Source organism: Kogia breviceps, chromosome 19 (genome assembly GCF_026419965.1).
Source record: "Kogia breviceps isolate mKogBre1 chromosome 19, mKogBre1 haplotype 1, whole genome shotgun sequence".
Lineage (NCBI taxonomy): Eukaryota > Metazoa > Chordata > Mammalia > Artiodactyla > Physeteridae > Kogia > Kogia breviceps.
In genome coordinates, this window is record NC_081328.1 from 49,574,445 (window position 1) to 49,599,951 (window position 25,507).

Here is a 25,507-nt window from a genome sequence, read left to right on the forward strand (position 1 = left end):
GACGCCTGTGCCCCTGCCACCCAAGAGCGGGCAGGGGGAGGGGGAAGGGGGGAGGAGGGAGGGTAAAGGGGAGGGGGTGGATGAAGAGGAGGCGGAGGCGTTGTGGGCGACGGGCAGCAGCTCCCTGGCAGTGCAGACTCTCCAAGTAATTAGTTTTAAAATCATGCGGATGGTTCAAGACCCACTCGCTCTGGGCAGCTTTAATTACACTCCCTTTTTATTCTCACTATTTACAGTCGTCCTCTCTGAACTGGAAGGAAGATGTTTTCTCCGCCGGCGTCTTGGCATTCCTGCAGCTGTGATTTCTCCAAGGCCCAGCGGAACCCCCTGCTTCCCCCTGGGAAGCAGAGGCTGCGCAGCTGGACAGGGCTGCCCACAGGACCCTCAGGGGCTGGCCAGGCCCCCGAGCGTGGAGGATGGCCTGTAGCAGGTGTGGCCCCAGAGCCAGTCCTGGGAGCGCGGGGCAGAGGCTCGGAGGCGAGCCCACGGGGGCTCACACAGACCCCTCTCTGGCTCTGGCTGGCCGGAGCTGTGAGAGGATGAGTCCCACCTCCAGGGGTGCGGGGAGGAGAGCCTGGTGCGGGCGGGAGCTCGCCCTGCAGCGCTTGGCCTGGGAGAGAATCGGCCCCCATCGCGGTCTGGCCCCCGACCTCTCCCCACCTTCCAGCCTCTCTGGCCTCCTGGTTCCTCCAACTCTGAGCTCCCTCGTGTCTCAGACCTTTGCACAAAGGAGGACCTTCCTGATGTCGCCCCAGAATGGGTTGGGTCCCCCCATTATATGACCCTGCAGCCCCGAAGTTCTCCGTGCAGCACCTACCATCACGGACAATACATAACCATCGGGTCCCTGGGGCCTTCTTGTCTGGCATTTTCCGGATGGCCTATGTTGTACGTGCTAATTTTGTAGTCAGAAAGTAGTGTTTACAAATGGGAGGGGCACACCTGTAAATACAGATCCAAAAGGAGAGCCCCGAGTTGGCTGATTTCCACCTGGCTTCCTCCCCAGGTGGAGCCTACCTGCCTTGGGTCCTCGCCGGATGCATACGAGGCAAAGCAGGTCTGGGCAAACCCAAAGGCTACCTGTTGATTTTCTGGCTTGTCCAAACCCTGCAGCCCAGAGCGGGGGAGGAGGTGACACAGGACACCTGGGCCTTGCAGCCCCATTGGGACATCCCAACCCAACGCCCCCCGCCCCCCGCAAGCCGGTGCTCAGGCCAGTAGGAGGCTGTGGCCCCATCCTTGGGGCCTCCTGTTCATCCCCCTGGGACTTCTTGGCGACAGCCCAGCCTGGATCTTGAGGTCCTTTAGGAGCCCCTTGGGCCGGGGCTCCAAGGGGCAGGAGAAGGTGGTGTGGGGTCTATGCAGGGAGAAACTCTTTTAAGTCTTCCCAGGATCTCCCTGGTTTTAGCACGGGAAGTACTGTGTCCTTGGAAACCCCTCATTTCCAGGCAAACTGGGACATTCAGTCACCTGGATCTACAGCAGGAGATTTAATTGGTTGGGTAGAAGGCAGGAGAACTCATCACAGAGCCTTCCTGGGCTGCCCTTGGATGGGAGGTGCAGATGAGCTGGGCGGAGATGGTGGCCCAGCCCTCCTTGGTCCCAGAGTCAGGTGGGCTATCGAGGTGACAGCAGTGTAAGGGTCAGGGAGCCGGCTGGACATGGTAAGCGGGCCCCTAGGAGGAGGAGCAGGATTTCTGAGCTGAGACCAGGGCTTGGAGATGGTGTCAGCCCCGGAGGGTCAGGGCCAGAGAGAGAAGCTGCTGGATAGGCGTGGCCGGCCGGGGAGGCAACGGGGATGGTTTTAGTCTGGAGGAGGAATGGGGGCTTCAAGTGCAGGAACTGCCAAGAGCTACAGACGAGGAATCGAGGGATTGGGCAAAGCTGGCAGAGCCAGGAACGCCTTCAGATGCTGCCAGCAGGGTCGCAGCCCCACGTGTGCGCCAACCCTCCCCTCCCCTCCCCTCCCGAGCCCACAGCAGACGTGGGCGTCGATGACATGCCTCGGATCCTGGAAGTAGAGGCTCCGTGTGGCCACTGCCCACCGGCTCATTTGGAGATGAAATCCACATCCACTTGCCTTCTCCAGAATGAGCCAACATGCCTGACAGAAGGGCCCGGGGCGGGGGGGGGGGGCCCGGGGCGGGGGGGGGCCCCGAGGGGCTGAAACAATCCTGAGGCCACCCGACTTGCTGGTGGCAGAGCCTCGAGCCCAAGTCACGAGTCCCAATTCAGGGCTTTCCTGCTCCCCACCTCGGCTGCCTGCCTTGTCCTGAAGCCTGAGATGGGGTGGGGGTAGGCATGGGGGGTGTCGTGGGTTGAACAGTGACCCCTGACTCCCCCAATTCACGTCCACTTGGAACCTCAGAATGCGGCCTTATTTGGAGACGGTCTTTGCAGATGTTAAGATAAGGACCGAGATGGGGTCACCCTGGATTAGGGTGGGCCCGAGATCAAATGAGAGACAGAAAGAGACACAGAGGTCCCGTGAAGACGGAGGCAGAGATTGGAGTGATGCAGCCACTGAAGCTGGAAGAGGCAGGAAGGCTCCTCCCTGGACCCAGAAGGAGCCCGGCCCTGCCCACACCATGACCTTGGACGTCTGGCCTCCAGACTATGAGAGAATCCATTTCTGTTGCTTTAAGCCCCCCAGTTCGTGGTGATTTGTGACAGCAGCCCCAGGCCACCCCTCCACGAGGGAGAAAGGGGCTGGTGAGGCCTGCACACAGCTAAGAATCTGGACCTGGACCCCCGGCCTCACTCCCAGTCTCTCGGGATGCAGAGAAAACCTCGCATGGCAGCCTCTTATATTCTAGTGTTTTAGGGGCCAAGTTCTCTTGGAATAAATTGGTATGAAATTATTGTCAAGTATCGACGGGCTCATAGAGCTCTCACTGCAATAGATTTCAATTTTAACAAGAAAAACATTTCCAGGGATACAGTAATAGAAGCAGCTCACAGCACGGCCCTGTGGAAACCCTGCAAAGCCTCCTTGTAATGAATAAATTAAGATTCTCTGTTCTCTTTTCAATCATCCCCTTAAATCAGTGCTTCTAAGTCCCTGAAACCTTTCTTCCCCCTGGAAAGGAGATTAAACAGTTCCCCAGCGATCACTTTCACACTATCTTCACACTCATCTGCACTTCTGGGGTCAGAAAAGAGAAAAAAATCCCCACTCCAGAGCCTTGGGGGTTTGCATTTGGAACATTTATTTCAGGAAATACATTTTCAACACTGTTATTTATACAAAAAGAGACGAATTTCTCAAGAGGCACATAGCGAAAGGCCACTGTGGAACAGATCCCAGGGAAACTAACAATGTTTCATAATCTGGCTACAGAGAAGGAAAGCGAAGGCATCCCTGGACGGAGGCTGGGACCCCGACGCTGGGGACAGACGCGTCCTTCGACATCTTGGTTTTGGCAAAAATGGCAAGTCGGCAAGTAAACTGTTTCGCTAAGGGGTCCTTTCTCTCTTGGGTGGGGAGGGAGCAAACACGCAAAGCGACGACACTCGCGCGCACGCGCCAGGTCAGTCTGCACCCGCCCCTCCCACCACATTTCTCACCAAGCCAGGGGTCTGCAGACGGCCGTGCATCTCCCCGTGTCTAATCTCACAGGCCTGAGCCGTGCAGACGTGAAGCCCACTCTGCAGCCCATCAATGGGCCGTGCACACCTGACCCCTGGCCAGTCCCTCTCTGGGGGTCGTTATGATGGGCTCCGGGGTGGGGGGTGGGGGTGAACAGAGGCCCAGGCAAACTTAGGGCGACACAAAGTCAGGCTTCCCTGGCCTCCCACCTCCCTGGTGACGGCATCAGCACGGCCTGGGCTGGGAGGGCTGAGTGTGCATCTGGGGTGCCCAACTGGGCATTCACTTAACCAGAGCATCTTGGCCCAATGGATGTCTAAACAGACAGACAGACACGGGCTTCCCCAGTCACACGGTGGGGGGGGGCCACAGGGCAACCACCAAGGCCACAAGGGCCACTCTGAGCGTCCCCAGCCGTGGTCCACACGGCCCCCCACTTCCTTTGGGCACCTGCCAGCACTTCCTCCCTTAGCCCCTGCTCCAGATTCACTCACTTGGACCTTCCCCAAAAAGCAGCCGGGGGTGGGGGTGCATCTTTTCCCTTCCTTTGAATCCTCAATCAAATCCCAGTGGGGTGGGGGTGTGGGACACGAGGGGAGATGAAGACACACCTCCCTCTCTCCAACCTGTCCCAATTTCTCGTCCAAGGGGACAGCGGGGGAGAGCTGCTGGCTCGCGAGGACGGCTGAGATAAAGGCACTTCCTGCTCCAGGACAGGCTCGCAGGCAGGTGGGCGGGCAGCAACCAATGGCCTCGCCGCATGTAAGCAATTGGCAACTTGGGTCTCGTGGAATGAACTGCTCTCCCCTAGGGGCGGGGTGGGGTGCTCTGAGTTACGGCCAGGGCCATGTGGGGAGGCAGGGGCAGGCAGGGGCTCCAGGTCCACGAGGATGGCTCCCTCCTCCCACGGGCACCACCCTGCCACGCTGCAGAGGCTGTGTCCGAGGGGCACCAAGAGCTGGAGGCCGCTCCTCTGGCCCCGGGGCAGGGTCAGGACTGCGCCAGGGGTCCTCCCGCCCCTCCTGGACCTCAGGGACGGCCAGAGAGCCGGCCCCACTCCGAGGACCCCCCCAGCCCGGGTCCCCGTAGTCAGCGGGCTAATAACAAACATACTGGGAGGGCTCTCGTCATCTTGTTACTTGGCAGGTGTAAAGGGGCGGAGGTGGAGGACACAGGGAGAAAATTACATAAAATAAAACGGGGCAGGTGGGTGGGGGCAGGGTGGGGGGGGAGACGGAAAAGACTCGGGGCGGGGTCCCGGGACAGACGGTGTCTACATCTCCTGGGCTTCTGGCGCCTTCTCCTCGACACCGTTGGCCACAGCGCTGCTGCCCTCATGCAGACGCTTCACGCGATAGGCTTCGAAGTGGATGGTGCTGGTGATGTCCTTGATGTTCTGCATGTGTGTCCTGGGAGGGGCCGGGGGGGTGGGTCTCAAGGAGGGCCACGGGCGAGGGCAGGAGGCTGGCCCTGCTCACCCGGCCTGCCCTCCACACCCCCAATCCCCACTGCTTGGCTCCCCGGGGGTCCCCCAGTGGAGCGCTTTAGCCCCACCAAGATAGACCACGCCTGGGCAGGGGTGTGTGTGTGGGCGGTTCTCCAGGGCAACCCCAGCTGCTCTCGGGACCGTGTGTTCTAACATGTCCCCCTTTCTGTGTGTCAACCGAGTGGCCAGTCCAGGGACAGGGGCTGAGTGCAGAGGCCCCCGGGTAGTGAGCAGGGCTGGAGTGTCCTTGCTCCAGTTTAGAAGAGCCAGGCCGGCAGCCAGGTGTGCTGGCAGGTAAGGGGCAGCGGCTTGCGGCAGGCGGCCGGGGTTGGGGGCGCGGGCACCCCGCTAGTCCTGTGTTCAACCTTCCCTTCTCTGCAGCTCAGCAGGAGAGATTCTGGAAGGGGCGTGTCAAAAGGGCCCAAGGTGGGCGGTCCTTCCGCAGCCAGGCTTTCCAGCATGGCAGGGCTGCTCCTGGAAGCCAGAGCCCCCCCAGCCTGGAGGCCACGAGAGATGGTCCCATCCCACCTATTGACATTGTCCCTAGCATCCATCCTGCTGGCCGAGAAGCTGGGAGCCCCTGGTACCCTGGTGGGAGCCCCTACCTTCTCTGTTCACCTGCCCAGGCCCAGACCCCCCCACCTGGCACCCTCACGAATGGGCAGAGGATGGGCTACTCCTTGCCTGGGCTCAAGGAAACTGAAGAGGGGCCTTCGCCAGGTCCGAGGACGCTGGGATAGGAGCTGGGGACCCCCAACACACGCCCAGCGTACGAGACCTTCGGGGGCCCTGAATCTCATGGGCTCAGGCTGCGGGGATGCAGACTCAACCCGTTTCAAGTAGAAGTAGAAAGGAATTTCACTTCTTGCTTCATTTCCAAGAAGGTGTGTTTTAGAAAATGGGCCTCCGAGGTCCCTCCCGGGAAGGCAGGCAGATGGGTGGGGCGTGCCGGCTGCTGCTCAAGACCTCCGCCCGGTCCCGCCCCTCCCTGGGCCCCGATGGAGGCCCCTCCGGCGCCGTCAGCGCCAGCCCGGCTCTCACCTGATGAGGAGGTCCCGCAGGTAAGCAAACTCACAATGCGTGGTGTTCTCGACTGCGGAGAGACAGAAGGGGCTTCAACGGCAGGCAAAGCCCCTTTCCCCCAGTGCTGGGCAGGCAAGCGGAGGCGGGGTCCACCGCGCACAGGCGAGCAGTGGGCGCCTTGGCTCCTGCCCTCGGACGGCTCTGCTCTAGCAGGGACATGGCACAGTCACCCGGCCAAGACGGCCGCGGGGGAGAACGCTAGGCTAAGAAGGCGGTGGCGGTGGGGCGGCTGCTATGCCGGGGGGACCGGGGGGTGTCCCAGGGGAGACCTGAAGACGAGACGGGGCTGGGAATGGAATGAGGCAGGGATCAGGGCTGGGGCTTCTCCCCCACGTGCTCAGGACACACACAAGGACACCCGTGTACACAGACCGGGCACCGGGGGTGACTGTTTACACTGAGCTCAAGAAGCAGCAAAACGGAGCCGTACGCCGCCTGGGCAAGGTGCACACGAGGACACACAAGAGCCTCCCAGACTGACAAGCCGCAGAGCAGCAGGTAGCTCTGGGGACGCGGGAAGAGGGCAGGGAGGGGTGCCCAGGTCCCCACGGGTACCCTGGAGCATGCAGGTAATGCCTTGGGGCTGAAGCTGGTGGCAGTTGCTGCCACAGTCCAGAACGACGTGGGAACACTCTGCCTGCTGTGTGGTCAGCAGGTGCTAGCACACCTTTTAAAGGGTGCTGAGTGGCACCGCCTGGACAGAGGGAGGTGGGCAGAGAAGGCAGAAAGAGAGGCTCTTCTCTGCTCTTCTCTGACGCCCGGGGGACTTAACCTGACCTTCACACGCCCTACGGGATAGCGAGTAAGGTTCCTCTTCTGTGGTCATAGCGAGATGGGGCTCAGAGAGCAAAAGAGGTCTGCCCGGGGTTCCACAGCCCGTGAGGCCTGGCTCCCTGGTCCAGGCTTCCCCATCCCAGAACAGCAGGGCCTTTCTGAAGCTTAAAGGGTTGATGAGCCGGCAGGCAGGGCCTCCAGTGCTCCTGATTGGATTTCACTTGCCTCTTGCCTGGGTTCTGCCCTGCACACCCCTGCTCTCCTTTCTCCCCCACCCCCCACCCCGGCAGGGCTGTGCCCACACTAGAACCTTCTGCCGGCTGACTCTCATGCAGCCTTTTAACCTAACTTGGAGAAGCAGCGAGAGCTGGTGGGGAGAACAGAGCTCTGAACCTGGAGTGAGTGCGTTTCTGCAGCTTCCTGGCTTAGGTAAGTTATTCTGGCCTCTCTGACCCTCAGTCTCCTCACCTGTAAAATGGGCATAATAATGTCACCCACCTCTCAGGGACATGAGAGGATTAAATGAGATAACTGTGTGCTTTATGACACCCGCCTACCTCTTAAAACATTTCAGGAGGCTTCCAAGGATGAGTAAAGTACCTCAGGACGCTGGTGTACGCGAAGTCGGAGGAAGAACAAAGAACTAGGACTGGTGGGGGAGGGGATGAGGAGAAGCACTTAATAACTCTGGCTGCGGGCCAGCACAGAGTGGCCAGCTCTCTGGTCAGCTCCCAGTTCACAAGGTCCCAGAGATGAAAAAAAAAAAAAAAAAAAGTCCACCAGGTCCTGGGGGAGTCCTCCAGGGCCTCAGGAAGGCTGCTGGGATGTGAGAACCCCCACCCCACCACTGTCCTTACAGGTTCCATGGGGCTGTTTCTCATCACCACCGTCAACGTGAGCTGGTGGCACCACAACATCCGGTATCCGGGCCAAAGCAGGAGAGGGGGACACGGAAAACCAGCCTCGCTCGTTTCCTGACAATTCCCTTTACCGGCTGCCTGCAGGGCCCTAGTTGGCCACCAGGGGGCAGCAGAGGCCGGTCAGCTGCCGGGCTGCCCTTCCCTGCCCCTCCCCGCCCCTCCCCGGTCCCCATTGGCCCTTTCTTTCTTTTTTTTTTTTTTTAATTTTCTGCGGCTGCGTGCGGTATCTTAGTTCCCCGACCAGGGATCGAACCTGAGCACCCTGCAGTGGAAGTGCAGAGAACTACTGGACCACCAGGGAAGTACCCCCTCCCACCACCACCGTTGGCCCTTTCTTATCCTGAACTTCTCCACCCTCCAAAACGTACCCTCACAAAAAGGTTCCTAAACAGCAAGATTTCAGGAAGAGAGGAAATGGAAGAGGTGGAGCCAAGGCGGGATGAGCCCAGGGTGAAGCCTAATTGAGACTCTGCCCAGGTGGGTCAGGGAGGTAAAGGAACTTAACAATTAATCCAGCTAAAATGAGCCAGCCTGGGAGTGCCCCATCGTATCTGTTTTTTCCTTATATCAGTTACTTAAAAGTATCTGCTTCCCCCAGAAGCTCCAACGGTCCCTGAGACATTCTCTCATTTTATTAAACTCTTGGCACATGGTACCCACTTTATGGATGGTGAAAACAGGGGCCCTGGGGGATGAAGGTCGTGAGCTGGGCATGGGTGGGGGTGGCACCTGAAGCTGAAAGCAACTGCTGGATTTTCTGCTTCCTTCTCTACGCTGGGCCTTTCAACCAGGTGAACAGGAGCAAAGTGGCCTATTTTACTCTGTTCTAAAGAGGGAGAACGGAACAGACGGGGGGTAAAGAAATGCCCAGGTCCACCCCACCCAGGGTCATGGCCACCGTAGTGGGCTGGATTGTGTCCCCAAACAACATTCAGCTCCCAACCCTGGACACTTGTGAATGGGACCCTATTTGGAAAAAGTCTTTGAAGGTATAATTAAAGTAAGGATCTCAAGAGGGGGTCATCCTGGATTTAGGGTGGGCCCTAAGGCCAGTGACAAGTGTTCTTTGTAAGAAGAGGGAAAGACAGACACAGGCACACAGAGGAAGGCTGTGTGAAGACAGAGCACAGATTGCAGTGACGTGTCTACAAGCCAAGGGATGCCAAGGTCAGCGGGCAGCCACCAGGAGGGTGGCAGGGAACAGATTCTCCCACAGGGCCTCCAAAACTCTGAGGATAAACTTCTGTTTTAAGCTACCCATACTGTGCTGGTTTGTCAGAGCAGCCCCAGAACACCAAGACGGGGGTCCCAGGGGCTTCTAGGGGTGGGAAGTGGGGAGGGCATCTGGTTCTCAGCTGGACAGAGCTATAGCCCAGCCCTTTCCTAGGCCCAGAGAGGCGGGGTGATTTGTCCAGGGTCACACAGCACGCCCGTGAAACCCCAGCACCAGGACCTAGAACTTGACAGTGCCCGTCATACCTCCTTCCTCCCTGGCTATTTCCCACCCACGGGCGATGGGAGTGGAGGCGCAGCTCCATCAGCGAACGGCTGTGGGCCCCAGACGAGCCACCTGCCCCCTCATTTCCCCCCAGCCGAGCGGGAACCACGGGAGCCCTCGCCATGGCTAGAGGGGCAATGCAATAGATGAACGCAGCTCCCAGTCAGCAGAAGCAGCTTTTATTCTGACCTGTCTGGCGGCCCCAGACATCAGCTCGGCGATTACCTTCAATGGTGCCCCATTTGGTTTTCCTTCCAAGGATCCTCTTCCCGTTCACCTGGTACTCATGGTCACTGCCCACCACGGCAAACGGGATCATTTCCTGGGGGAAGGGCAGGCAGCATTGGTCACGCGAGTGTGCAAAGGCCAGTCCGCTCCCTGGGCCCCTGGGTGGAGCTGCCCGGAGTCCAGGCCCTCAGCACTAAGACCCTTGGCCTGAGAAGGTTGTATGTGGACACTGGCACCGACTCCTCCTAGCCCAGAAAATAACATTCTCATGGCTCAAGGCCTTCCCACCCGTTTCCCCAGACGCCCTGGATAGGGTGGGAAGACCCCCACCCATGTCCTCTAGCAGGAAGTGAGGGGCCTCTGGGAACAGCATCCTGGTCGGTCCACTCACTCGGAACTTCTCGTTCACCAGCCGGTCCTCTGAGTCCTCGTCAAACTCCTTCTGGGGGTACACGTCGATGCCGTTGGACAGCAGGTCTGCGGTGATCTGGGGGTCCAGAGGGGAGAGATGCGGGCACCGTCTACGCAGCAAGCTGGACAAACCCAGCTTTGGGGGATCTGCTCATGCCACAACCTCCACGAAGTGAGTGGCCCCAGGCTCGGGAGGAGGGGTGGGCTCTGGGGGGCTGGTGACACTGCTACTCTCCAGTTCTTGTGCCTCCCGAGTGGAGGAGGGGCAGCTGCAGACCTGTCTGCCAGGAGAGACCGCAGCCACCCAAGGGACCCGGGTCTCTGTCCCGGGTATCTCCCTGTCCTTGTCCTCCAGCTCATCACACCCCGAAGAAAATCACTCAGGCTTGCCGAATCCTCCCCTCCCTGAGCTCTACCTGGAAAGCCTCTCACTGCAGCTCCTGTGCATCCTGCACAGGTGCACCTGCTTGCGTTAAACCGTCACCACCCTTTGCAGCGACAGCCACCCGTATGGATGATGTTCGGTGATAACGTCCCAGTGAACAGCTGTCATTTCTGCCTTGAGCGCAAATGCCTGTGTGCAGCTTTGGGAGCTTTCTCGTTCCTTCTTCCTCCAGACACACCCATTAGCAGGGCACTGTCCTCCCCTGAGCATGCTGGGAAAATCCCTGACATCTGGGCTGTGAGCAGAGGACCACGGGTTGGTTTGTGGGGCGGGGGGGGGGGAGGAGGGCGGAGCTTTTGGGATTAGACTGAGGGGCCTCCTTGCTCGCGCCCACTGAGGCGGAGGCTCTGCGGGGGCCCAGGCACCTGGGTTTTTCAAGCTCCCCAGGTGGTTCTGACGTGCGGCCGTTAGGAAGAAGCGGCCCGGGGCTCAGCCTCCTGCTTGGACAGCAGCCCAAAGCGGGACAGTGGCGGAGAAGAAAGCGGCCAGCTGTCCCCTGGCGGAGGCCGTCCCTTTCGGGCCATCTCTTCCATCTAATAAAAACGTGGCAGGTTTTGTCTGACTGTCCCTCACCCGCCTCGCTCCCCCAGAGGGGCAGGGGGCCAGGGAGCTGAGCGGAGACGGAGCCCTACCCGCTGTTTGAAGTAGACCCTCTCCTCCAGGGTCAGCGTGTCAGCCTTGGCGATGACCGGAACAATGTTGACCACTTTGCTGAGGCGCTTCATGAACTCGATGTCCAGGGGCCTGAGGCTGGAGGAGGAGGACATGGATAAGGGTGTGGCTGGCGGGACATGGGACATGGCGGGCAGGGACGAGGGCGGGGGGCCTACTCCAGCCTGCGTGGAGCTGAGGGAGGCCCTTGGGGTGCCTGCAGGGGCTCCCAGGTGGGTGCACGCCGACAAGGTCAAGGCGGAGGGGCTGAGGGCTCCAGCCAAGCCAGGAGCGAGGGACAGAAAAAGGAACAGGGCTCCTGGGACACACTGAGCCCGGGCAGCAGGGCGGGGAGGGGCAGGCCTGCTCCAAGCACCCTCGTGCACGAGCTCCCAAAGCCCCCAGCGTGTCCACTCGGAGAAGTGCTGCCCCTGCCACCGGCTCAGGTGGCCATCGTGCCGAGGCTCCTCGATACGGGGCGGGGGAAGGAGGGATGGGAGGTCACTAGGCCCCACCTCCTGGGATGGGCTGGGAGGCTGTTCTCCGGGGCGGTCCCAGCCCCCCGCCCACAGGCTCCAGTGCGCCCGTGGAGAGAGGCTCACCTTCCAGCCCCTCCCTGCCCCCCACCGACTCGAAAACTCTTCTCTCAGCAGGTGTGTGGGCAGGGCCGCAGGAGCCCCGAATGGCGGGCACCACGTTCCCACCAGGAGCAGAGCTGCGTCTGCTCTCCCCCATCAAGGCTCGGTGAGCCGCAGACACGGGGTGGGGCTGAGGTGGGTTCCAGGAGGAAATACGAACGAGGAGGGCAAGGGGCCACCCCAGCCCCACGGGCCCGGGACTCAAGGGAGGGGCCGGCGCAGCACCCAGCTGGGTCCCCGCGGAAGCAGCAGTGGCCACCCTCAGCTCGCCGCCCGGCTCTGCTTCCCGGCGTTGGTCTCAGTGGAGCAAAGCCTGGACCAGCTGCCGTGGCGCCCATGGCTGAGCCCGCCGTCCCCCAGAGGGAGAGGCTCGGCCACGGTGCCTGCTCGGGTGCCGGGCCTGCTCGCCCCTGAGCTGACCCTCGCTGCGGGCGGCTTGGGGACTCGGCCTGCTTTCCCACAAAGGCCCCAGCCGAGGCCGGCCACCTCCTGCCGGGCCCCTTCCTGGACGTGCCTGCGGGGCTGAGGCCCCAAACCCCTGGGCTCCCTGCTCCGAGTAGAACCGAGGGTGGAACAGCCAGAAAGAGCCAGAGCCTCAGGCCGTGGTGACCAGCAGGACACCGGGGCCCAGCTCTCCCTCTCCGTCCACGCACGCTGCCTCTCCACCCCACTGGGTGCTGGGTCCACCTCCTCCCCACGTCCTGACTCAGGACAAGCCCGAGGGTGTCCACCAGCGGGTAGAAAGGCACCAAGGTATCCGGTGCAGGCAGAGCCACAGGGAGCCAAGGACAAAGGGTCTATGAGGCCATCAAGAGCCCAGCTGCCCTCACAGGGGAGACCACCCCTGCTCAAAGGAGGCAAGGAGACCCCACCCCCAGCCCTGCTCCGGGGCACCCACCGCAGGCCAGCCTCGCTGACCTGTGCGTGCACCTCTAGCTGCAGACAGAACCCGCTGGAGAAAACGGCTCTCACCAAGATGGCCTCGACCGACAGCCCTTATCCAGCCCTGCCAGGGGCCAAGCCCGTTCTCTGTGCTTTAAACCCTCCTGGTGTCCCCGCCGGGGACTGTTATCACATCATCATCACCCCCCTAAGGGGCCGGCAGCCACCCTGGAAGAGTGGGTACGTGCTAAGGACACACAGCCGGAGTCTTAAGCCACATGCCAGGCCTACCCAAATGGCCGGCCTGAGAAGGCAGGTCCAGGCCCTGAACCATCCTGGGCCCGCCTGGTCCTCCACCCTCCCAGGCAAGCTGGATGGTGGACACGTGGGTGGGACGCAGTACGGGGGCAGAGGGAGACTGGGGCACACAGGCTGCTGGCCGCGGCCCACCCAGCCCTTCTGCACTCGGGGCAGCCCAGCCCCGGGCCTCGGCTGTGTGCACCTACGAGTGGCCGGTGGCAGGGATGAAGTACAGACAGCAGTGGACACGCGTGTCCGGGATGCGTTTCTTCCGGTTGATGTTGACCTCCTCCTGCAGGTACTTCTCGTACTGGTCGTTGATGAACTTCATGATGGGCTGCCAGCTGCACGGAGAGGCCCCAGTCAGCCTGCACGTGGGGCCCCCACCACCCAAGCTGGGGGGCAGGCCCCCCGTCCCCACCCGCAGGTCCGTAATTCCCCAAGTCCCAGCCCAACGCCCGTACACGTGTGGAGGTGTCTGACATTCTGGGCAGAGCCCTGCGCTAGCCTCCCACCCATGCTGACCTTTGACCTCAGGGGTCAGGGGGAGGGACAAGAGTCCCAGCAGCCCCGTTAGGGCTCTTCCACCCGGGGAAGCGGCCCCCGGAGCCCCTCACCAGTTCTCATTGTTGATGTGGTCCCCGAACCCCGGCGTGTCGATGACCGTCAGCTTCATGCGGACGCCCTTCTCCTCGATATCTGCACAGAATCCCAGCCCCGCCGAGCTCAGGGGGAGACCCAGGACCCGTACACACACATCCCAGCCAGGCTCCCTGACCACCGTGCCCTGAAGAAGCCCACTTGGGGCGCCCCCGGGGTGATGCCAGCCTGCAGCAGTAAAGTCCAGCAGAGCTGATGACACATCCTGGGCACCCCCTGCCCATGATTTTTGGTGGGCAACTCAGCTATCTCCAGGGGGCTCTGACCAGGGCCTGCAGGGGTCCCGGAGAGCAGCCCCGACCCCTCACCCTTCACCCTTCACCCCGAGTCTCAACGTGCCCAGAGAGAGTCACCAGCTCAGGGGGCCTGAGGTACCTGACTCGGCATCCCTCCCCCCAGCCCCTGCCCGGCGGCACTCACCGTGTGTGATGGACTTGATCTCAATGGTCTTAGGGATGCGTTCCTCCGAGGCGGGCTGCACTGACTTCCGGCTGATCTTGGATTTGAAGAGGGTGTTGATCAAGGTGGACTTTCCCAAGCCGCTCTGCCCTGGGGAGAGAACGGGGCTGTTGGGCGTGTTGCTCCAGAGAGGGCAGGTCACGGGCCTGCGATGCAGTGATGCCTGGGCATCGCCCCCCAGCACACCTTGGTTGCGAGTGGGTCAGGGGGAGGTCAGGAGGCAGGAGGGTGCCCGGGTGGTGGCCGAGCTCTCACAGTGCGTTGTGGCAGGGCAGGACACGGACCCCTCGCCTCCTAACCACAGGGATGGTCAAACTGTCCCATGCGAGGTCCTGGGGTGCCCGGGAGGAGCTGAGATACAGAACAGTGTTGGGGAGGCAAAGTGGGGGGCCGGCCCCTCCAGTGAAGCTCTACTCTTAGCTGTTGGGCATACTGGGATCGACGTGGGGTTTGAAGGAAAAGCCCTACAGAGCCCCCCACCCTGGGACCTCAGGATGGAGGGTCTGCATCCCCCGGGGCCGGGCCGCTGCCCACACTGTGGGGCTCCAGTCCATAGCCCTGGGGGCCGGGCTCCCCGCCTCCCAGGATCATCTCGGCGGAAGAGTCAGCACACTCAGCCTGCAGCCAAGTGACCGCCAGGCTCCGAAAAAGGCCACTGCTGCAGTTCTCCCTGGCACAGGAGGCCTGACCGGGCCCCCGGATGGTGGGCAGCTGTGCCTCACTGCCAAGGGCAGGGACAGCGCTGACCAGTGCCCACATCAACAGACCTGGCAGCTGAGGGGCCGAGGGGCCAGTGAGCCCCCGGGGCATCAGCCGCCCCCTGGTGTGGCCCCAGAAGCGATTCTGGCCTGGCTGTGAGCCCAAACCTCACGTCACCCACAGTCCCCTCCTACAGCAAGAGGGACAAGGGCAGAGGGCACAACAGGGAGGGGACCTGGACTCAGTCTTGACTGGAAGGCCCCTCCCGCTCTAAACCACCCTGAACCTAGGGTCTGCCTCGCTGCTGCTGACCCACGTCCCTCCCACGCAGCCCTCGCTGTGTGCCGGGCACCATCCTAAGAGCGGCAGTTTAACCCTCACAACCAGGTGCTGTCATTAGCCCATCAGACAGATGAGAAAAACTGAGGCCAAGTCCAGACTGAGGATTAGAAGCAGCAGCCCAGCTCCAGGGCCCCAGCCAGGACCTTCCACGTCGGGGGTTAATAGCGGCAATGGCCACTGATGCTTATAAGACTTTGCCTGCCATGCACCAGGCACACCTGAGCACCCTGCACACGTGCACACACATGCACACACCCGCACATGCATGCACACAGGCTCACACGCTCCAGACCTGGAGCCCCATCGCTTTGCCTCTGCGCTGAGCTGGCCTTTGGCCAAGGTAACCAATGTTATTTTTAAAAATTAAATCACACTGATTTTCCAACTTTGATAACCTTTCAAGGAAAAGTGTGGATCCCCCAGAGGGTGGCGTCGGGGATCCCTGGCCTGAGCTGTTTAGCAGCCCGAGGACTGGCCCTCCTCCTCATCCATCTCCCCTTCTGCCCAATGGTCTTGTGTCCCCACCAAGCTCAGGCCAGGGGCTGCATCAAATATTCCAGCCATGGCCCCTGACACCTGGGAGATGCCAACCCCGAGAGTTGAAAGTTTATCCTGTAATTATTGTTAATTACCACCATCCTCATAATTGCTTCTGAAATCTTCTTGAGTGTGCATGACCACGCCAGGGGCCGAACACGTTCTCCCATTTGCCCCTCCTGGCCCCCAAGGGCCAGGACTATCCCATTTTATGGATGAGGAAACGGAGGCTGATAGAAACCCCAGGGAAGTCTGGGCAAGCATCAGGCAGCTTAGCAGGGACAAGGCTGCGATTCTCCCCCTGTCTGCAGACCGCCCCCCTCCACCACAGGCGCCCTTCCACCCTGGCTGCATCCTCTGCGGGGGTACGGCTGTGGGAAGGAGGGCGGAGGCATGGAGCCCGGACTGTGAGCTGAATGACCTCATCATGCCCTCTCTGGGCCTCATGTCTGCCTGTAAAATGGGCGCTCCCTTCACAGGGTTACTGTGAGGACTGAACAGGACCTGAGAGTCTTCGGGAACAAGGGCTGCCCAGTGTTCCCCCAGCCTAGCCCCCCAACCCTGTCTGGGCCGGGCTGATCAATGACCACCCCTCCCCGTGACCGTCCACCCAGCTCTGCAGAGGCCACAGGGGAGCCTCCAGCCAGGCCCGCTGGGTGCGGGGTCAGCCCACCCAGGGCTTGAGCCACAGCGATGGGGTTGCCTCGGCAGAAGGTAAAAGCAGAAGGTGGAGGCCACCGGTCACAGAGCTGTGGCCTCCTGAGCCCCTGCCCGGCCCGGGGCCGAGCTGTCTCCGGGATTCTTCATGGACTGGGCAGAGGCCCTGCTGAGGAGCTGATGGAGGCTGAGAGCCAGCCTCCCGGCGGGCACGCGTGCACACACACAACGCCACTCGCGATCTGTGCTGCAGGCCAGGTCTGTCGCCCCCGTTTGGCAAGAGAAGATGCCCCGGAGCCTGTGCGGCTGGCCCGGGGCAGGCTCCCCGTGTGGCTCTGAGCAGTGGGGGGGACCGGGGACTCACCGACCACCATGATGTTGAACTCGAAGCCCTGCTTCATGGCTTTCCTGCGCATCTGCTCCAGGATGGAGTCGATCCCCACGTAGCCGAAGTCCACGGGGGCCTTCTCGTTCCTCTGCGCGGGCGGCTGCTTGAGCCCGCCGTCTCGGGGGGTGTCGGCCATGTCGCCAACGCTGCCGGGAGCTGCCTCGGTGGCTGCGGGACGAGGAGCGGGCGCCTTAGGGGGTCACGGGGGGCACATGCAGGCGTCTGCTAAGCCCCCACATCCTCAGGCGGGGAGACTGAGGCTCAGCTGCCCGGGAGACCCCTGAGAAATGCCCCGGAGCTGGAGCCGGAGGCCCAGGTTGCCCTGCAGCCACTCAGCTTGGCCCGCAGAGCCTCGCTCCAGATCTCAAGCCACCAGCCCCGCCTAGGCTGGCGCCCTCCCCTAGGCTCCAGGGCAGGGCTGACCCCTGACCCCTCCTCTATCTCACCTGAGCTGCACCCAGGACAACTAGCCTGAGTACACGGGGAGCGCTCTTTGCCCCCCACCCTCCTGCCCTGCCCGGGGCACCCAGGTGGGCCCGCCCATCTCCTTCACCTTTGGCCCCAACACCTGCTGCAGCCTGACGGCCGAGGGGGCCCTGGGGGTCAAACAGCCAGTGTTTGGGTGAACCCGTGAGCCAGGACAAAGGAGAGGACAGCCCTCTGAAGGCAGGATGGAGGGGGCCGGCACTGGCTCAGTCCCAGGTACCAGCCAACAGCCATGGGGCGGCAGGCGTGCTGGGACGGGGGGGGCGGGGGGGGGGGGCCGCTCTTTCGAGGCAGGAGGGCCTGGATGCAGAGCTAGCTCCTCCGGGCCCAGCGTTCCTGGGAGATGGCAGGAAGGAGAGGGCCCTTGGACTGGATCCAGGTGGCCGTCTTCTCTCTGGCCACCCAGCACCTGTGGGTCTCACACCCACAGGCCAGTAGGAGGTTTTGCTTTCATGTCTGCGGACAGGCAGACGGGGCTCGGCTGCTTGAAATACCTCAAGCTGCTGCGGTCTATAGGTTAGAGCCTTCCTCCTTTCCTCCCGGGCTGCCCTCAAGAATCCACATGCCCAGGCTGGAGGTCTGGGGGTGGGGGGATGCCACCCCGAGGGCCCCCAGTGGGGACCTGAGGTGCACCCGGCCAGCAGGGCTGCTCTGGGCGCTCAGGACGGTGCAAGCTCCCCACCAGGGTCCGGCTGGAGCACCCTGACCGCATCCCACGACGTGAGCCCCCGATGTGGCACGTGCCCAGGCCACACCCTCCCCGGCTGGCCCCCCAGCTCCCCTTCCCTGCCCCCTTGGGTCCGAGCTCTTCCCACTAAGAAGGATTTTCGGCTTCATCCTACCTCCCAGGATGGATCACCGTCGCTCCTCCTGCGGCACCCTGGGCTCACGGGAAGCGACCACACAGCGAGTCCAGATGCCTCCCCCGGCCCCGCCAGCCCCTCCCGCCAGCCCCTGGGAAGAGGCTGTTGGTTCCGTGGGCATCGGCTCCGGGGGGCATGCCCCACCGCCAGGGTCGGCAAGCAGCCTTCCCAAACATGCCCTCCTGCCCACCCCCTCCGACCCTGCCCCAGGAAGCAGCAGGACACAGGTCGCCAGGTCAGGAGGTCACTGCTGAGCTTTCAGATAAACTGCCTTTCCACTTCCTGGGGGAAAAAACCGGACTCTACCCCATCCCGAAGCTCGCACCTCTGCAGCCACATCTGTCTTCAGGAGCATCACCGGGGGCCGAGACGGGGGCCGGCGGCCCTCCTCCCACACCCGGGCCCAGGCCAGTAAGACAGGAGAGATGACGGGCACCGTGTGCTTACAAATCCGAGAAACTGGGGTGTTGCTGGTTCATCCTCGAGTCAGCCAGTAACTTCCCCACCTCCTCTGCCCTTGACCAAGCACAGCCATTCCTGCTTCACAGAACGGGGTGCGGAGCAAGCAACACAAGGCATACAAAAGCGCCAGGGGTTGCCAGGGGGCCCACGCATCTCTCCTAACAGGCTGACGCTTGCGGCTTCGGTTCCAGGTCCACCCCCACTACCGCCCTAGGCCAAGGGCCCAGGAGGCAAGGACCCCACTTCGACCGCCGTTCTTGGGCCTCCTCCCTGCATGGCCCGGAAGGCCTGTGCCTCTGTTCCCTCTTCAGAAACACTCTGCCCCGGGCTCCGGCATCTTTAAATAAACAAAGACCAGAGCTGCATCTGGCCTGAACGTGCGGCTTTGGGGCTGTTTCCTGGAGACAGACATGGGGCCTTGTCTTTCAGGCCGGCAGTTCAGCCCTGCCCCACGTGACCGAAAATTGCTTCCATCTGTCTGTGGGTCTGGGAGCCATTCTGCCCGGGATTGGGCCAGCCCCCCACCCCACCCCTACATCTCCCTCCCTCCCTCACCCCCTCCCGAGCAGCACGGGGGGGTGGGGGGGCGTCCCCTAAACCCCCCCCCACTTCCCTCCATGGGCCCTGGGAGCAGCAGAGCCGCAGAGAGACTCCAGCCGGCCCCTCCACAGGCACCAACACCCACCGCAGAAACTCAAACCAAAGCAAACATCCTGCCCACCAGGGCCCTGCTTGAGAAATAATCATAAAAACATGACAAGCACCATCCCTCCCGCTGAGGGAAAGGCCTGGCCTTTTGCACAGGTGAGGGTACATTCCTGCAAGGTCCCTCCTCCTCTGGGAGGCCCCCTGGTGGGCAACCCCAATTGTGCCCGCCCAGCCGGTCCGCAGACACGGGACCCTCCCTCTACGCCCACCCAGCCAGGAGGCTTTGGGGTCTGCCTTCAGGACCCCGCGGGGCGAGAGTAGAGGCCCTCGCAGGCCAGCTCGCCCAGAGACGCTGTCTGCGACCCCTCGCAGGCCCCGGGGGGCTCCAGCCGGCTGGATGGGACGGCGGAGACCGGAGACTCCAGCACCATCCAGTGTGGCAGCTACGTGTGACTTTTCAAAAATTGTGATCAAATATACATAACACAAAATGTACCATCTTAACCAATTTTAAGAGTGCAGATCAGGAGTGTTAAGTCCATTCATGTTGTGCAAAAGCTCCCAACTCGTCTTGCAAAACTGAAACTGTCCTCACTGAGCACGAGCTTCCCAGTCCCCATTCTACTTTCCGTCTCTATGAATTTAACTACTCCGGGTATAGCCCATATGAAGTGGAGTCATACAGTATTTTGTGTGTGTGTGTGACTGGCTTGTTTCACTGAGCTTAATGCCCTCAAGGTTCATCCATGTTGTAGCACGTGTCAGGATTTCCTTCCTTTTGAAGGCTGAGTAATATTCCACTGTATGGATGGACCACAGTTTGATGGATACTTGGGTCGCTTCTATGTTTCAGCTCCTGTGAACAGTGCTGCTGGGAAAGATGGGTGTACAAATATCTCCTCGAGCCCCTGCTTTCAAACCTTTCGGGTGTAAACCCAGAAGTGGGATTGCTGGGTCAAATGGTAATCGTACGTTTAATTTTTTGCAGAATCACCAACTGTTTTCACATGTGACTGGCGTGCTTGAAATGCACCTGGTCCAATGGAGGATCAGAATTTTTTATTTTATTTAATGTTAATTAATTTCAAATAAAGAATGACACATGGCATATGGCAACTATACTGGACAGCACAGAATTCTTGCCCAACCTACTCATTTTACAAATGAGGAAACTGAGGTCCGTCCCCAGAGTGATTTTTTTCTGAAATGCATTGGAAGCGGTCTGGCCAACCTGAGACCTTCACTGAATTTAATCAGCCCTGTCACTTCACATTCACTCCTGCGATATTTGATTAATATCCATGTCCCCCCACGGACCGTGAGCTGCAGTGACATGTATGGATCCCCACTGAGCCTCCAGAGACCTACAAGCAGGGGACACTCAACCAATACTCCTGAGTGAATGGGGTCTTAGGAGTCTCCCCTCAGCGTGGGGTGGGGGGGACAGGGAGGAGGGCTGTGCTGCCCCAGGCTGCCCGCAGACCCTCCACAAAGGCCAGACGCCACCTCCTGACCCACCCCCCAGACCTGTGTCCACCTCCTCCGGTGACCTGCCTGCGGCTGAGGCCTCACCCTCTTCCCCATGGCCCTGTTGCCTGTTTTTTGTTTCACACCCAAACCCCATCAAATGCTATTAATAGGAAAGGGAAGTTCTTAACAGAAAAATAAGAGGTTTCACATTTATGTCCCAGGCGACTCTCACTTCAGGCAAGTAGAGCACGAGGGAGCCCCGGTCTTTACATGTGGAAAACTCACGCTCAGAGAAGTTAAGTAACTTATCCAAGGTCACACAGCACGAGCTGCTGCTACTTTTCACTGCTCCTACTTGGGAACCCCTTGGGAAAGGGGATGGCGAGGCAGGGGTGTGTGTGGACCACCATATCCCCTCCTTCCCGGAGCCACACTCTGAGGAGGGAATGTAGGTTTGTGGTGGGGGTGGTGACCCCTGGGGCAGCTTCACCCCTGCTCCACCGGGTCGGCCACTCTGGGTCAGTCGCTCTCTCCCCAGGCTCCCAGGCCCAGGGCAACATCCCTGCCCACCACAGCACCACCCTCCTCTGGGGATGAAAAGCCCAAGTGACCACCTGGGGTCGGGGCGGTGACCTTATTAACACACCAGTTTACGCCTTCCCTCCACTTCCTAATCACTTTCTTTTCTGCAGTAACAGACACAACATACAACCTTGACCATTTTGACCATGTTAAGTGTTTGAGTTCGCGTCATTAAATACATTCAGGATGGCATGTAACCACCACCACTACCCACCTCCAAACGCCTTCATCATCCTGGACAGAAGCTCTGAGCCCATCAAACACTAACTCCCCCCTCTCCCCAGAGCCTCTGTTCTACGTTCTGTCTCCGTGAACCAGGCTCCACTAGGAACCTCATAAAAGTGGAGCCATGCTGTATTTGTCCTTTCGTGTCGGGCTTCTTTCACTGAGCATAATGTCCTCGAGGTTCCCCCCTGTTGCAGCCTGTGTCACAATTTCGTTTCTTTTTACGTCTGCATAGTAATTCTAATTCCTTGCTTATCCATTCATCTGTCCATGGACGCTGAAGTGGTTTTCACCTTTTGACTACGATGCATGATACTGCTATGAACATGGGTGGATGTGTGTCTGTTTGAGTCCCTGCTTTCAATTTTTCTGGTGTCCAGCCTACTTACTAACAGAACCCCAGGTGGTGCTCAGAAACGCTGTGGTTTGGACAATAGGTGACACGGTCATCCTGCGGTCAAAGTGAGGTGCAGCGCCCCCCTGAAGGCTTCGAGGCCAGGAACCAGGGGCCTCAGGTTCTCGTCCTGGCTCCACGTGGTCCTTTGCAGGTCCCTCCAGCCTGCCCTGCACTCCCCCCCACCAGCTCCTACCCCACCAGCTCCTCAAACCCGAGGCCATGGCTCGCTCCGCGGCACCCCCAATTCTAGTCCAGGGAGTGACACAAAATAGCTATTCGAGAAATACCTAAAGGGTCCACCCCGGCCGAAAGGATAAAAACACAATGTCGTAAATCCACACAATGGGATGTGAGCCATAAAAAGCACTGATGTAATTAGAGAAACGCAAACCAAAACTGCAATGAGGTATCACCTCACACTGGTCAGAATGGCTGTCACCAAAAAAATCTACAAATAAATGCTGGAGAGGGTGTGGAGGAAAGGGAACCCTCCTACACTGTTGGAGGGTTTATCAATGTAAATTGGTGCAGCCACTATGGAGAACCGTATGGAGGTTCCTTAAAAAACTAAAAACAGAACTACCATATGACCCAGCAATCCCACTACTGGGCATATACATACCCTGAGAAAACCATAACTCAAAAAGAGTCATGTGCTGCAATGTTCACTGCAGCACTATTTACAATAGCCAGGACATGGAAGCAACCTAAGTGTCCATCGACAGATGAATGGATAAAGAAGATGTGGCACATATATACAATGGAATATTACTCAGCCATAAAAAAAATGAAATTGAGTTATTTGTAGTGAGGTGGATGGACCTAGAATCTGTCATACAGAGTGAACTAAGTCAGAAAGAGAAAAACAAATACTGTATGCTAACACATATGTATGGAATCTAAAACAAAAAAACCATGGTTCTGAAGAACCTAGGGGCAGGACAGGAATAAAGACGCAATTGGACTTAAGGTCAGGGGGAGGGGGAAGGGTAAGCTGTGACGAAGTGAGAGAGTGGCACTGACATATACACACTGCCAAACGTAAAACAGATAGCTAGTGGGAAGCAGCTGCATAGCACAGGGAGATCAGCTCGGTGCTTTGTGTCCACCTAGAGGGGTGGGATAGGGAGGGTGGGAGGAAGACACAAAAGGGAGGGGATATGGGGATATATGTGTATATTTAGCTGATTCACTTTGTTATACAGCAGAAACTAACACAACAATGTAAAGCAATTATACTCCAATAAAGATGTTAAAAAAAAAAGCACTGATGTCTCAGATGAATGAATAAAGGATACGTGGCATATTATACAATGGAATACTACGCAGCCATAAGAAAAGAATGAAATAATGCCATTTGCAGCAACGTGGGTGGACCTAGAGATCATCACACTAAGTAAGTCAGACAAAGACAAATATCATGGTATCACTTTTACGTGGAATCTAAAAAAATGATACAATGAACTAACTTATTTACAAAAAAGAAACAGACCCATAGACATAGAAAACAAATTTATGGTTACCAAAGGGGAGAGGGTGGGGGAGGGAAGCAGGGATAAATTAAGAGTTTGGGATTAGCAGATACAAATTGCTATAAATGGGCTTCCCTGGTGGCGCAGTGGTTGAGAGTCCGCCTGCCGATGCAGGGGACGCGGGTTCGTGCCCCGGTCCGGGAAGATCCCACATGCCGCGGAGCAGCTGCGTCCGTGAGCCATGGCCGCCGAGCCTGCGCGTCCGGAGCCTGTGCTCCGTGACGGGAGAGGCCACAACAGTGAGAGGCCCGCGTACCGCAAAAAAAAAAAAAAAACAAACAAAAAACAAAAAAACAAATTGCTATAAATAAAATAGATAAACAACAAGGTCGTACCATAGAGCACAGGGAACTATATTCGATACCCTGTAATAAACTAAAATGGAGAAGAATGTGAAAAAGAACATATATATATATATGCTAAAGAATATATTTATGTAAAAACAATCCCTTTGCTGTACTCCAGAAATGACCACAACATTGTAAATTAACCATACTCCCCCCCCAGAAAAATAATAATAATTAAAACAAAAAAAGCACTGATGTCCTGACAGGCTACAACAGATGAACCTTGAAAACATTACGCCCGATGAAAGAAGCCAGACGTGAAAGGCCGCATACGGTATGAGTCCCTTTAAATGAAATGTCCAGAGGAGGCAAATCCACAGAGACAGAGAGCAGATGCGTGGCTGCGCCATCACGCCTATGGGATTTCCTTTGGGGTGATGAACACGCTCTGGAACTAGGTAACGATGACGGCTTTTCAACATTGTGAAGAAGCGCCGCCGACGCACACGCTCAATGGGTGAATTGTATGGGATGGGGATTCTATCTCAATGAGCTGTTATGTTACGACAGAAACGAAGACGCTGCTGGTAGAGATGGATTGAAAAGAACCCACTGTGCCCACGAGTGCCCACCAGCCAGCTGTACAAATGGAGGACAGCTGAGGCCCAGATGCCCCCACTCGGGCCTGAGGTTGTTGTGCAACCCCCGTGCTGTCTGGCCGTGGAAACAGCCCGTCATCTCCCAGCAAGGATGCCCAGACCAGCCAGAGGAAACCCTGGCACTTTCTCTCCACAGGCCGCCATTTTGAGCCCAGGCCCACGTCCCTGGCGGGGAGCCCTTGTCCTCACAGGCTGGTGGCAGCTGGTCCCGCCGGTGATGGGGCTGCCCTCTCCTTGCCCTCTCCTTCCCCACAGGGGCCTGCTGGGCCGCCTGTTCTAGGAGTTGACGTTGGGGTGGGGGTGGGGGGCGCGGTGCTTCTAAATCGGGGAGGCAGGAGTCCCATCCTCTTCCACACTGCGCTCCGCTTTATACAATCGTCTCCACAACGATTACCGAACAGGGCTTCCCTGATGGCGCAGTGGTTCAGAATCCGCCTGCCAATGCAGGGGACACGGGTTCGAGCCCTGGTCCGGGAAGATCCCACATGCTGCAGAGCAACTAAGCCCGTGCACCACAACTACTGAGCCTGCGCTCTAGAGCCTGCAAGCTACAACTACTGGGCCTGCGTGCTACAACTACTGAAGCCTGTGTGCCTAGAGCCCGTGCTCCGCAACAAGAGAAGCCACTGCAATGAGAAGCCCACGCACTGCAACGAAGAGCAGCCCCCGCTCGCCGCAACTAGAGAAAGCCCGGACGCAGCAACAAAGACCCAATGCAGCCATAAATTAATTAATTAATTAAAAAAAAAAAACCTGAACAGTGATGTGTGTGGTTTACTTTTTTTGTGTGTGTGTGGTACGCGGGCCTCTCACTGTCATGGCCTCTCCCGTTACGGAGCACAGGCTCCGGACGCCCAGGCTCAGCGGCCGTGGCTCACGGGCCCAGCAGCTCCGCGGCATGCGGGATCCTCCCGGACCGGGGCACGAACCCGCGTTCCCCACATCGGCAGGCGGACTCCCAACCACTGCGCCACCAGGGAAGCCCCGTGTGGTTTACTTTTACCACGTTTCCCCCCCCACGTAAGATTCACGAAGCCACAAACCTCAGCCATTATGCTCACTCCTGTGCTGCCACATTTGGAGTAGGGCCTGGCACGTGGCAAGTCCAAGGCTAAATGTTTGCCGAGCGAATGAACGAACAAACAAAGGAATGATGCAAATCACAACAGCCAGCGTTTGCTGGGCTTGCTCTGCACCTGACGCTATTCTAAACACCTTCCGTGCACCAACTTAGGGAACACCACAACCA

The 25,507-nt window shown here is 59.1% G+C and overlaps 1 protein-coding gene and 1 long non-coding RNA gene across 19 annotated transcripts in view; one reads left to right on the forward strand and one right to left on the reverse strand.

Annotated features, from left to right (window-relative positions):
* Nucleotides 1-3,192: 3,192 nt before the first annotated feature.
* Nucleotides 3,193-25,507, reverse strand: part of SEPTIN9 (septin 9) — a 194,234-nt gene continuing 171,919 nt past the window's right edge. For 12 of the 18 annotated variants that reach the window (XM_067021240.1, XM_059048824.2, XM_059048826.2 and 9 more), the window contains 9 exons: nucleotides 16,624-16,815; nucleotides 13,986-14,114; nucleotides 13,523-13,604; nucleotides 13,112-13,249; nucleotides 11,067-11,184; nucleotides 9,970-10,065; nucleotides 9,576-9,672; nucleotides 6,117-6,168; nucleotides 3,193-4,998 (listed from right to left, as the gene is read on the reverse strand). In XM_067021240.1, the coding sequence (XP_066877341.1) occupies nucleotides 4,863-4,998; nucleotides 6,117-6,168; nucleotides 9,576-9,672; nucleotides 9,970-10,065; nucleotides 11,067-11,184; nucleotides 13,112-13,249; nucleotides 13,523-13,604; nucleotides 13,986-14,114; nucleotides 16,624-16,815 (1,040 nt within the window). In that variant the 3' untranslated portion in view covers nucleotides 3,193-4,862. Of the gene's footprint in view, nucleotides 4,999-6,116; nucleotides 6,169-8,055; nucleotides 8,679-9,539; nucleotides 9,673-9,969; nucleotides 10,066-11,066; nucleotides 11,185-13,111; nucleotides 13,250-13,522; nucleotides 13,605-13,985; nucleotides 14,115-16,623; nucleotides 16,816-18,321; nucleotides 18,579-25,507 lie in introns of those variants that run through there. The other 6 variants (XM_067021238.1, XM_067021239.1, XM_067021243.1 and 3 more) reach the window with 4 other exon arrangements.
* Nucleotides 6,502-8,507, forward strand: LOC136793211 (uncharacterized). The gene is made up of 3 exons (XR_010838192.1): nucleotides 6,502-6,656; nucleotides 7,223-7,361; nucleotides 7,792-8,507. It is a non-coding gene; the product is annotated as an uncharacterized lncRNA (long non-coding RNA).